The sequence below is a fragment of the Trachurus japonicus genome, chromosome 12 (genome assembly GCF_045865225.1).
Source record: "Trachurus japonicus isolate A0001 chromosome 12, Traja_1.0".
Lineage (NCBI taxonomy): Eukaryota > Metazoa > Chordata > Actinopteri > Carangiformes > Carangidae > Trachurus > Trachurus japonicus.
In genome coordinates, this window is record NC_140918.1 from 25,917,714 (window position 1) to 25,931,096 (window position 13,383).

General features: G+C 39.2%; 2 protein-coding genes across 2 annotated transcripts in view; one reads left to right on the forward strand and one right to left on the reverse strand.

Annotated features, from left to right (window-relative positions):
* ccnb1 (cyclin B1) overlaps positions 1-13,383 on the forward strand; it is a 203,046-nt gene that overhangs the window by 94,018 nt on the left and 95,645 nt on the right. The window lies entirely within an intron of this gene.
* The window catches only part of npr2 (natriuretic peptide receptor 2), a 64,278-nt gene that overhangs the window by 49,108 nt on the left and 1,787 nt on the right, over positions 1-13,383 (reverse strand). Inside the window, exons 2-4 of the mRNA XM_085793990.1 lie at positions 4,697-4,878; positions 1,105-1,218; positions 583-718 (exon numbers count right to left, since the gene is read on the reverse strand). Of these exons, the coding sequence (XP_085650116.1) occupies positions 583-718; positions 1,105-1,218; positions 4,697-4,878 (432 nt within the window). The remainder of the gene's footprint in view (positions 1-582; positions 719-1,104; positions 1,219-4,696; positions 4,879-13,383) is intronic.

The window sequence follows — 13,383 nt, forward strand, 5'->3', positions numbered from 1 at the left end:
CTGAAAAGCTTTTCCTTCCATAAAAACAGATAGCATTAAACATTATCCAAACAGCCACAGTAATGAATTGAAAGTTTCCATTCTTTGTTTGAAACGTGGGCTTTCCTTTTCTTGTTTTCTTTACCAGAAACAAAAAGCAAAACAACCCTCATCAACACTCTGGAGCTGAAGCTACAAAATCCCATTGTTCTGCTTCTTCCAGCCTGATGTGAAAGCAGATCTGGCAGGCAACAACATAAACAAGCAAGTGTACGAGCACCCACATCAAGCATCAAATGGACTATTAACTGGAGTGTTGTGTGATAACTGTTCAATAACACAGTAATTATTGTGTTGAAAGGGCAAATTTTAATCACACTTTGGGTCAATGGTGCTTTCCAGCGCTGTGCAGCTGGGCCGGTCACTTGGCCCGCACGGCATGTTTACTGGCGAGGATTGCTCCTGGACTGATTTACACTTATTTTCTGTGCTTGAAAAACACAAGGTCACATATACACATATATCTATGTGTAGCTGCAAGTTTGTAATCACTGAGAGCATGTAAAACAGGGAAAAAAAGACACATTTCAGACTTTTGCTCACCCCAGAATTGGCGATTCTGCGTCCTCATGGTGATGTTAATGCCGTCGTTCTGGGCTCCACCCTCCGCCAGAGTCTCCTGCAAGGCCTTCGCGTACAGCACGAAGCCATCATAGAAGCTGCCAGCAATGTAGTCCATCTGCAAGAAGAGGGACGAAATTTAGATGCAATACACAGGGTTTTGGCACGGGACCTTAATGATGTCATAAAAAGTTACTTAATATTTCCTTAAGCCAGGCCTCAAGAGCCTGCTTCTATGAAATGATACGATATTTGGCCAATCGGACAAATTATAACTTCTTTCAAAATTACAGTTTATTTTACTTTTGTGAAACTCACGTACTTAAACGGCTGAGATGAAAGCCGTCGTAAAAGTAAAAGTATTAATTGCTAACATTATTGTAAACATCATTCCTCATTAACTGCTGACAATTACACAGCACAGTGGGGAATTTTCGGCACAGAATATCCCATAAAAGATTAAAGAGGTCATGATGCACGGGGTTTTCATAGGCTATAACTTACCAACGATGGCTCCAAGTGCACACCGAAATCCTTTTTAGCCCTGGCATGGAGTCTCTTCTGGAAGTCTATGTACTCTGGATTATCAGGAGCCCGGTAGGTTATGATGAAAACAGACTGGAAGAGACACAGACACAGATTGAGAAATGCGACTTGAGGATTGAGCCATGACATGTGTTAGTCTTTTTCAGTCTGAAAATGACACTGGGAAATCTTGTGAAAACGTTCTGACTGTGAATTATAAATTGCTATCTCTCATTTCCATCCTTAATGTTTTCAAAACCGTTTTATTCCACCCGATAATGAAGTTATGGATGAAAAACTTGATCTTGTTTTTACAGTTAGTAGTCAGTGATGTTTCTTGTCACTGTTTTTGAGCACAACAGATCACTCTGGGCATGCACCACTGTCCACAAGATCTTTTTGTTTTGTTTTTTGTGTGTCTGCAGCTAATTTGTGTAGCAGCTAATGTTTCAGCATGCTATTTCAGGCAGGCTTATTTCTGCTATTTCTTCATATTAGAAACAAACAGACCAAACAGTTGATGCGGTGTGTAATAACTTTCATTAATCCAACATAAGGTAAGTTCGGTTAAGTGGGAGGATGCTAGCTGTTTTTCAACTGTTTTTAAAATGTCTGTTTACAGTGAAATTTTCCAAGCTGTTACTGCAACCTTATAGAAGCCATTGTCAGTATAAAATGAAAAATAAATTACATAACTTAAACATATTTATATATAACACCACAATGGGTCAATTAGCTTGTATTTCAGGGTAAGGATTCAAAATATACTGGTATTGCATTCGATCATTTCCATAATTAAGTGTCTATGGTATAAAATGAAAAATACAGTTGATTTTCAAAGACTGGGTGTCTGTGCTACTCAGTTTAAGCACACCTGTCTAAGCCAGGCCAATGCCAAAAGAAAATACTGTATCCATCATCTGATGTCAAAGCAGACAGATGGTTTATTTCATGCCATCTGTTGTTTCTGCTCTCAAATTTCTGAGTGTCGCTATCTTAGGATCATGTAACACATTGTACTAGAAAGAAAAAAAAATCTATTCAATTTGTGAAGATTCTTACAATAGGTGTCTTTGTATGTATGATGTAAATATTCTTCTGCCTTTTTAAGATCACATCTAGATTTTCACATCCAGTTTTACAGATAAAATGATGAAATTAAGTAAACTGAAAACAGAAAATTGCCCAAAAATTCATTCAGAAAGAGTGACTGGCAACGATCAATTCCTTCATGATTTTTCACATGGTAAATGTTAGAGTCCAACCACAAACTTCCACAAGCAACTATCGCTCTGAAAGAAGCACATTGTTATAATGAGCCTTGTTATGACTAACAGCCAAATAATGCTTTGCAATATCAGCAAAATTGAGACCAAAGTTTGCTCTCCAGCCAAGGTTAGGAGCAGTTCAACTAAGGGTAAACATATTCTGAGATTATTGAGTATTTTTTCGTTTAAAAAAACAAACAAACATGTGAATTAGTCAATAAATCTAGTCTCCAGTCTCTAAATGGCTTTTTTTCTTGAAACAGATCCAAACCCAGAGAACATTTATGCATCATTACTGTTGAATGTACATTAGTAATTTTTCTAATTAGATGAAAAAATATATTTTTAAGTTGCAAAAAATCTTGGATCTGTTAGAGCTTCTATCCTCAAAACCAATTTTCCCATCTTAGACAGATCCAGTTAAATTATTAGATGATTTATTATTAAAGTTGACTTTTCTAATCCTGTTAGCTAATAGTACTCACTGCAGAGGGATGAATGGAGGGAATTTCCAAATGCGCTGAGATAAATACTGCATATACTGTAACTATGCCTACAGGCACAAAAGTAAATCACCTTTAAGTCTAAAAATGACAAAAAATGGAAGACATTAGTTTCTCGACTGTCTTAAGTTTATGTTTCAAATGCATTTGAGACACTTAAAGCAAACATATATTACATCTGTTTTGACAGAGACTGACTTAATAAATTCATAATTATGTTGGATTTATAGCAGATAGCTGCTCTCCTGCAAAACTTCAGTTAAGAGAAGCCACAGTGACATTTAGGGTAATACATTAGACGAGCAGCACATCTGTGCCCACTCTGTTATGTCTCATTGTACTAATTTGTAGGACTAAATAGCTTCCGGGGAAAACACATCCCCCCAATTCATTAATGTCACACAAGAATTTCACTCCTTGAAGTGGCTGAAAGGGTTTGGGGGGTGGAGGGGGGCCTCTGGGAAGAATCAGCTTGCCTGTCCCGTAGAAAAAATGTTGCAGCTTCTTCGATCACGTGAGTGAACATGAGCTTTTCAAATTACCATAAAAGCTTCCAACACCGTGTTTTGGCTCACTGTCACCTCTCTCAACGGACATGTTAATTGAAACACAGTCACTACTTCATGTAATGTAAGTCAGTTGGACAAAGACACCGGGACCTTGAATCACTGCCCACGTTCCTGTATTTTTGTAGTGATTAGTCTTAGATAAGTCTGTTGAATTTAACATCGGCAGTGAGAACACGCTATCTTAAAACAATGTCAGAATAGAAACTGGCAATTCACTCTGATTGTGTTGGAAGCAATTTGTTAGCTTTTCTGATTTGTACACTCAATGGTTTAGAAACTGAGAGGCTGAATAAACACATGACAAGCTGTTTAAAAGTAATTTTTTTTTTTTATCATAAAATCCTATTTCATTGTTTTTGATTGCAGTGCTGCAGGCCCTGTCATTATTAACTGGCATAAGACAGAGACCCCTATTTAAAATATATTCTTGAACAGGACGTTTTGTGTTAGAAATAACAACTCTTTTCACTGGTTTTAAGAAAACACAGCTTTAATGACTCTACTTCATAAAAAAAATACCAAATAGTGATGGGCTTGGTTTCAGGAGGATTTATTTAAAGGTCCCATAATTAACATCAGATGGTGGGTGTGGACGGGCTGAAGGACAGTGACTGCTCTGTTGTGACATCACAAAGTTACAGACGGCTGGTTCTAAGGATCAGTTCCTGAATACAAGCTGTGTGTACAAGCTGTGTGTATTCCTCTGTGTGGACTAAGACTTTGACATCAGAACCAAGCCCCGCTCTACAATCAAAATGGGCATGGACATCTCTCTTTATACGATATGGGACCTTTAAGAAACTTCTTGGAATAAGTGACACTTGAGTTAAAACAATTGATGAGTATCATATTTGAGTCAACTGTTGGTTTTCATCAACGTTTAAGAACTTGGTTCTGTGTAACTCAGTGAACAGAGCCCAGTGAAGATTATGGGATTTAGAGAGAAAACGAACAGAAACGGGGAATTAAATATCCATTCTCTCAGACATCCATTTTCCATGCCAAATGGTGGTTTTGGTCTTGTATTATTTCCTGCCTCCAATTACAAAGCGGATGAAACAGTGACAGTCCATACTCAATAAATCTACAAAGAATCTGAGCACAGTCTCAATTTATCAAGAGTGATAATCTAACAGATCCAAGTTTGTTTGTTTGTTTTTATTTTTACATAAACTCTACGTGTGTGCATGTATGGGCATGCATGAGTATGTGTGTCCTGCGTTCATTGTACCTTAAAGACCTTAGTGAGATTGACCCTGTCAGAGTCAGGGGTCTTCCATGGTTTGCGATCCGTCAAGCTCTCACCGAAAACATCCAGATAGAAGATGGCATAGTTTTCTGGGTCCTGGATTTCACTCTGGAACAGTTTCATGATGTTCAGGAAGGTCTCCAGAGGGCCGCAGATGTATACGACTGCAGACACAATGACAATAACAAAGACCTTTATCTTTATTTCTAAACACTGTAAAAATCCATCATATTTAGTGTTACGATTAGTCCAAAAATACATTTCTCGTAAAACAAGTGACTAAATCTGCCAGAACTGTTACATTTCAGCGAGTTTCCAGTATGAATCAACATGTGTCAACTCTCAAGAATTTTCTAGACTCAAGTGTGTTGTTTTTCTTTGGTTTTTGTTAATGCAGCAATCAATCTGCTTATTTTGTCATCTTGCAAAACACTGACTCTCCAGAAGTTCCAGAAAATCATTGAAACATGTTAACTTACACTGGGGAGCGGACTAAAATAACCATAAACACTGGCTGAGGACAACAAGACATTTAGAGCACAATAATAGACAACACGTGTGTGATAAAAATAGAAATCGTTGGGACTAAAACATTCATGAGTTAAAGGAATAAATTTCACACATCAGATTTCATCTGCAGCGGTCACAAACAAGCAGAGGGTGGAGGCAGCCTTGGTCTGGTCCGGGGCTGGAGGTCTGACCACAGCAGTGGGAGGTGCCTGTAGCAAGGGGGCGGGACTTTACTTGCCCTTTTCTTGTATATACACTCGTTGATTTTGTTGTAACTTGCCCAAATCCTCAAATTTCCTTTCAGGCAGCACAGTGTTGACGTTTTAAAGCTCAGCTGTGACCTGTGTTGAATTTCACAACATCAGTGAGCTGGGCGTAAAAATCCCTCTTCCTACAGGAATCTGACTTCTTTTTCTTTAAACTATTGGGAAAATGGAGCCTGGAGTTGTTAGACAACCAGATCCACACATTTACTGGGGCTGAAAATCTATATATCTCTGTAATACCAATCCAGCTGGAAATACTAATAGTGTCTGTTAAACTCAGAGCTGTGGGTCACATTTTCTGCTATTTTTTGTAGTTTTACAAAATAAGATAGTGTCAGCTATGTTTAACACACTGAAAACTAGTGGATATTTCAACTTTTGCAATGATTCGAATAAAAGTTAGGCTCTGACACACGTTCCCATCACTGCAGCAGATATGACAAAAGGCAGCAAAAAGGTGAAACTGGAGACAGAAATTATTCAAGGTGAATATTAGAGGAGATTTCATCATATAGTGCAAACTACCAAGGTAAATAATAACAATTCAAATTCAAAAATAAGGCTGGATATTAGGCTACTGAAAACTTCTCAGGTCAACAAGTGAAATAATATAATTAAATTAAAATAAAGGGCAATTTTAAAATGTTAAATGTACGTTAACACAAGCAAGAATTTGAAAACTTTGCCTCAAGAAAATGATATCAAAAAACCGACTGTTACTTAATAAATTTAGATTTTGGTTTTAAATCTGATGAACAGCTCATTAAAATGACACATCTCAGCAAATATTCATTGCCAACTTGCACGATGTGACAGCCTTCGATATTAAGTACTTCAGACACATTTTGGTAAGCGCTAAGTAAGTGCTGGGTTTCAAAGTCTGAGGTTTTGGCTTTGATCAGCGACCTGATAGATATTCACTGTCTTGCACAAAGACACTACACTTCTGAATTTGCGGGACTCAAACCTGAGACCTCTGTTGCAGCCTCTGACAGTGTCTCTACTCACTACCTTCACCCGGCCACCTCCTGTCATTGAATCAATAATTTTTATTTTTTTTTTAAACGTCACATTATTTCCATTTGTAGCGTATGTCAGAGTGGCTGCTGCCAGCTCCGAGGCAGCACTCCCAGTTAGCAGACATTTCCTCATGTGTTAGACCAAAGTTGGCTGCTGCTTAGACCCCAACTCTCATCTCTTCCAACATGGTTCGCCATGCCAAGTAGTCCTGCTGTCTCCTGGACCGCTCCCAAAGTAAATGCTGCTACACAGCCGAGGGAAAATGTCCTCCTGTGTTGTAGCGGTTGTACAGTATATGGACCTGCTGAGGCTTTACACAAAAGCACATTAAATTGTTTGGTACAAGTTGTTCCACTTCACAGACTTCAGGATGGTAATCAGCCCTGCTCTGCTCTCTACACTGCAGAAAAGCTCCTTCTTACATAATTTGGCCTGTCATTAAAGGTCCAGTTATTGTATGAAGTGAGATTTTCATGTCTTTTTGGATTATAAAGCAGGTCTAGGTTCTACATTAAAGCTGTGAAATCATCAAAAGGCTCAGTCCACAGAGAAGTGCATACAGCCTGAATTCAGAAACCGAGCCTTAAACCGAGTCGTCAGAACTTGTGTAACTTTGTGATGTTTACAACAAAGCTGTCACTGCCCTCAGACCCACCATGAAGGCTTGCAGGATTTGGTTTCTCACAGTGTTTACTGGAAATCTGCTATATTTTAATTCCATCACTCAGAAAACAATCAGCCAATCAGAAGAGAGACTCTGAACCACCTGACCTGCTGTTTGTAGAGCTCCAGAGAGAGGCCTGAGAAAGAAGATATAACAACACACCCAGAACCACAAATATACCATCTTACAGTAATAATTCAAATAAAACACAAGAAAGTGTAAAATATTTGACCTATAAGGACAAGACTGTTTGAAGGATTTCCTATTATCAAGTCTCCTTTTTTACCCCGTGTTTTCATTTCATCACTCGTGTTTGTTTTCAGTCTGATAGTTGCAGGTTGATGGAAAGCTGAGCCAAGAGGTTTGTGTTTGATGTAGATCCAGAATTTCTCAACACCGCAAGATAGCATACGATGCAATAACACACACAAATAGAGGACGGATGCACAAGCTCTGGGTACTTCCTCCTTGATAACAGCGCAGGTTGCCGTTTCAAGATAATGACACTTGAGAAATGACATTTACAAAGAGGCCTAAACCAAGAAGAGTGAAGCAAGACAAACACAGAAAAACTCCTGAGAGGTGAACAACTTGTTGTTTTTTTTTCTTCTATGCTCCACGCTCGTTTTTCTAAGCATAGACCCTCCTGCCATCGCGTAATACCGCTCTGACCACAATGCATGCTTGTTTCTGATTGGCTGGCATTTGTTAATGTGATAATCCTTATGATTTTCACTGCCTCAAACCCTATGTTTTTAAAGACTTTATGACTAATTTTTTCAGCAGTAGCCACTCAGTACACTGTAGTTTTCATTGTTCCTGGCAGAGTCAGGCTCCTCTGGCACACGGTTCAAATTGCATAACCACACATAAGGGATTCACAGGAAACAGCACACGCAGGTACTAGATGTGATACATTAAGTTTCGAACAGCACATGCAGGCATTTCAAAACCATCGACTATGTTTCCAGCTCTTTTTTTATCAAAACAACATGAAGCAATGACTCTTTTCAGCACATTTTTTTTTCCTGTTGTAAACAGAAAAGCTCGTCTTTTTTCTGTTGCCTCTATGACGGAGGAGCTCCTTACAGCGTGTGCTTGATACCCGTGTCGTTTTCAGTGCCACTCTGGGGCTTGTATTATTGAAGGGCACTCGCTGCTACTGTGGGTGTTGCCAAAATATTCAGGACTGGTGTAATTTAAAAATTTTATATCACCACACATCGTTTTACTCTCTGTACGACTACATTTTCTTCTGTATACCCAAGCCCTAATACAACAGCCCTACATACGCCTCTAAGTGTAACACAATACAATTCAACAGGAGCACAAGTGTTCATGATGTTCATTCAATTATTATTTATCATATAGACAGAAAGTTAGAGAGAAAGAGAGAGAGAGAGAGAGAGAGAGGTTTCATTTTGCTTAAGGAACTTGGAGCTGAGTTTGAGTCTCTTGAAACAAGGCAATAAAAAGACAGATAAGTAAATAACACTTAAGACTGTAGTAGCTTGGATGAAGATCGCTTGTTTGTAGTTAATGTGAAGGCCGGTGATACAAACTCTCTGCACCAATGAAAATAAGTCTTGTTCCTGCACATCTGTTCCATTTGCCTCATAATTAAAATGATTTAAATTCTTAATCACACTGTGTTTGGTTTGGTTTGTAAATTGGGACATTTTGCTGTTCTGAATAGCTCCACAGATAATCACATGCAAGTGCACATACAAGAAGCGAGCCAATTACTGCACTCAGGGTGATTTTGTCGTCTTCGCAATTGGATTAAGAAGGATTTTCTAACATGACTCTGTGTCATGTTTGTGTTATAGCTGGATCTTTCTAAGAGAAGATTATCCTGTGTTTTCATGTTCTAATCTGTCTGGGAGCCTTTTACGACTTGTAGCTTCGCCTATGTGGCGTTCCTTTGTGTGGAAAGCTGAATCCATGTGAGCAACATCCAACATCCAGTTCATCTAACCTGCTCCTGCTGCTGGTGCATCCTGGGAATGTTTTCACTCAGGAAACAGGATTTCTGTAATTACTCCGAGGCACTACCTGAGCTTTATTGTGAAGGGACACGCTTTTCATTATTCACTGGCAGCGACAAAACCCCTGGCATACGTAGTGAAAAGAGAGAGAAAAAAGACCCAGCACACAGCCTGATGTATTCTTCCACTCACACGGCTGAAATTTTCCCTCTCGTGTGCCATTCACGGAGTGAAAGGCATCAAGACGAGAGTGTCACTCAAGAATGTGATGGGAGCTTGAATACATTCATAGGGTTGTTCATCTCACACTGGACCAGAGATGGAAAATGAGTTTGAAACCTGTACTTTAAAATAAAAAAATTGCCAAATTGCAAAAAAGAAAATGAAATGAAATGAAAAGAAGAAAAAAAGAAAAAGCGATCTGAGATTTCTTCCTCCATACCAATATAATGCAGGTGAATGAACTGTGGTCAACACTATTTTTTCAATAGATTGTAGTTCCAATAAAACATGCTGATATGCTCACATGTAAGGACACACTGTTACGATTATGCATTAATGTTGTTTGTTTTGTATCTATCTATTTTCTTATTAATATTATAGTTGGATGAGTTAACTCTTCATGTCAAAACCACAAAAGAATGATATGTCAACCTCCTGGAGTCAATCAAATAATGATCAAGTAGATTTTCATGTTTTTCAGATCAGGTGAAAGGTTATATGCTTCTCTCCAGGATGAGAAAATAGTTTGCATCACTTTGGAGCAGATCTAAAAAAGAAAAGACAAAAAAAAACCACTCAAATATTCACATGTTGGTGATTTTGAAATTTTTTGCTTGGCAACTGCAACATCCTGTGATCTTATCCATCAAATCACAAAGGACTGGTGCAAAAACATTCCCCCAGTCCCAATTGACCCCGATAACTTTCAAATGACTGTAAATTCAGTGATATATCGACTTGATTTGACAAAACTACGGCTCTGATTTGTTTTGTTTTGTCGTAACTAATCAGTAACAAGTGTATCTGTTCCATCTGTCATTTGCAGCTGCCAGTGAAGCCATGGAAGCGGCTGGGAGCGAGAGAACTGTGCCAGTTTATAAAGTTATTTCTGAAGTTTCGACATTCATCTGACTGCATCTGCATCAGTCTCATTTATGATCGGCACCATTATCATGCCAATTAAACGAGAAGATTGCATCCACACTCTTAATCCCACCTACAAAGCTAATTGGCTTCACTGCTTTTAGCTCCAGGGATGGAAATGTTAAGTCGTTCAGACTGCCTTCCCATAGATCATCTTCATTTTCACCATCACCTCTTCATGACCCCATACTTTGTTTTTGATCAACAGATTGCGTGATCTTTTTTTATGTTCCTTAAAGAGATTTGTAAAGGCTCCAACAATGTGTGGCTTCACAATAAAACCCCCGGTTTTACACTTTCTTCTTCGGCTCAGCCTCTTGCCAATCGTGTGACTTCTCAGCCCCGATGGCCCGGAGGTTATCTGCCGGGAGAAAAGTGAGCCGAACGCGGAGCCAGGACAAGCCCTGACAAAACCATTAGCTCCCGTGACCTCCAGCTCACTGCAGCAGCTCCATAACTCATCCTGGGAAAAGGGTGGGGTGAGGGGTTGGGGATGGGAGGGGGGCATTTGGCTGCTTGCACCTTTCACCTCTTTCCCCCCCGTACCACCCTTTAATTACCTTGACACTGTGTTTATTCCATTTGTTGATGCAGTTACTGTAACAACAGATTAAGATGTTTAAAGCTCAGATTGTTACCGCTGTGCCAAAAACCATAATACCAAAAGATTTACTGGTTGGAGGCAGATTTTGCTCTGAGATGTTGAGCCGCTTCCAAAACTGATTCCCCTTCGAAACACTCCCAGGAGTATAGGCAGATAAATATTTGCAACACACCCATGCACTATCACGATCAGCCACACATTTCAGAGTCCAAAGACCACGGGCATCACAATTTGAGAAAAACGTCGGGCTGACATAACTGTGTGTCAGCCTTGTAGCGAACAAGCAACAGCGGGAAGGCCATGTATGTAACACAACATGAAGGTGCGTTACATTTCAGAGGGAAATATTGTTCTTGAAACTAAAAGACAAAACATGTAATTTGTAATTGGCTTCCAAAAGTCCTGTTTTCTTATCAGCAGAAGGACTTTGTTCATCTGCGCCACAAATCACCATTATAAAAAAATGTGAAAACATTTATGCTGGTGTTTTCTGATCCGACGTGACTGTAATTAAGGTTCAGTCAGGTTTACGCACAAGACTGACTGGCTGGAAAAGTGTGTCTTGAGAGGAGCGTGTAATCCCTTTAAACTGCTCTGAGAGCATGAACATCCCCGGAGTTAGAGATTTGTTTCTTTTACACCCACATTTCAATCAGATTCAATCATCATCTTGCGCTCTTGGTTTATGTAAAACAGTGAGGGGCATCACTGATACGACTGTAAAGACTGCACTTTAACTCAGCTCATTTTTCATTGTGGTATTGCACCTTGGATTTTAGTAACTTATCCCTCTTGACAAACATTTCTGAGCGTTAGGAATATGAGAACAGAGGTTATTAATGACTTCATTCATTGGAAGTAAACAACCTACTAATACAAAATAAAACAAAAAAAAACGTTTAGGTTAACCATGGTGTAAAAAATCTGTCTGTTTATCCACCTCTAGCCTGACACTTTCATCTCTTGAAAAGGAATATGAAACGAGAGCTGATAAACAACGTCAGTGCCACGTGTGTGTGTGTTATATGCTGCACTGGAGCCGGGACATGGTTTGTCTCACTCATATACAGACACAGAAGCAGAGGAAAACAGCCCAGTCCTTCCTGACATTCTACCAACACCTCTAAAACTCACTAATGAACACATTTCATCTGGTTTGATTCATTAGACCGTGAGCAGAAATATAAAACGGCTATTTGTGGTTTTTTCGAGGGAGTTACCTGCTGGAACTATCTCCTGCCTAAACTCTGCCAAGTCCTGCAGCCCAGAATCTTTGGTTATAGTGCCGGGTTGCCAGATGCAGTGGTGAGCTGTGGGGTTTTTTTGGTTTTTGATGTCGGAGCGGGCTCAGTGGTGCAGGTACGCTGACTGCACTGTGACCGTGAGGACTCAGGAAGCTGTACACACTCCCTGAGCCTGGCTGTGTTTCATCAAAAAAGATAACTTACTCTAACTGGTGTTTTTACTTTTCTGCATATGTAGGTTAAATAAAAGAATAAGTGTATTAATTGATGAGAAGTTTTATTTTTGGACTTTTGACAGAGCCATACGAGTTGTTTTGACTTATTTATGCAAAGCTAAGCTAAAAGCTAAAAGACATCCTGACTCCGTCTCGAGACGTGAGATCAATATCAATCTTCTCTGCAACTCCAAGAAACAAGGCAAATAAAAGTCATGTATTGAAGATTATTAGCATTTGTTACTTCATTTTTACCTTATAAAAATAAATTAAAGGGATTTTTTTTTTTTAAAACCTGGCAACCCAAAACCTGGCTCATTAACGTCTCATTTATAAAATCAAACATCAGCAGTTATCCATTTAGCTTGAATAAAGACATCTATTACAGCTGCAGAAATGCAGGAATGTCACTTTACACACCTCGCTACGCAGCCATCATCCAATTAACGTTTCAGCAGTAATGAGGACATCTGCCTCACAATGCTTCCAGTTAAACTTCAGTCCAGAACAGAGAGGAGAGATTAACTGCCTTTCTGCTGTGTGATCCGCGTCTCATCAAATAAATATGTTCATAAACAAAATCTGATTTATTTATTTTTTTACGTTTTAAAAACCAAACAACTGCTTTGCAACTTGAGAAACTATTTAGAAATGAATTACAATTACACATTCAGGGGCTGGAAAAACCGGCTCATTCCACACTGCTGAGAGCATCATATGTATATTCTGTATCATCTCGTTCCAGCTCTTCACTCGGGCTATATGATGTTTCCACTGAGTGACACGTTCAAACCCAGAACTCCATGTTTATGTCTCCATCACCCCATCAACTGGAAATGCTGCACACATCTCCCCCACCAAAATGCATATGACACATTTGATATCTTTGGAAACTTCTCGACTAGGATTTAAAATAAACTTCTGCGGCTTTGGATAGAGTTTGGCTTCGCAGCATGACTTTGTAAAGACCTGACCAGACTGATCGAATAAACCCCTTCTGGATCTTGAACAG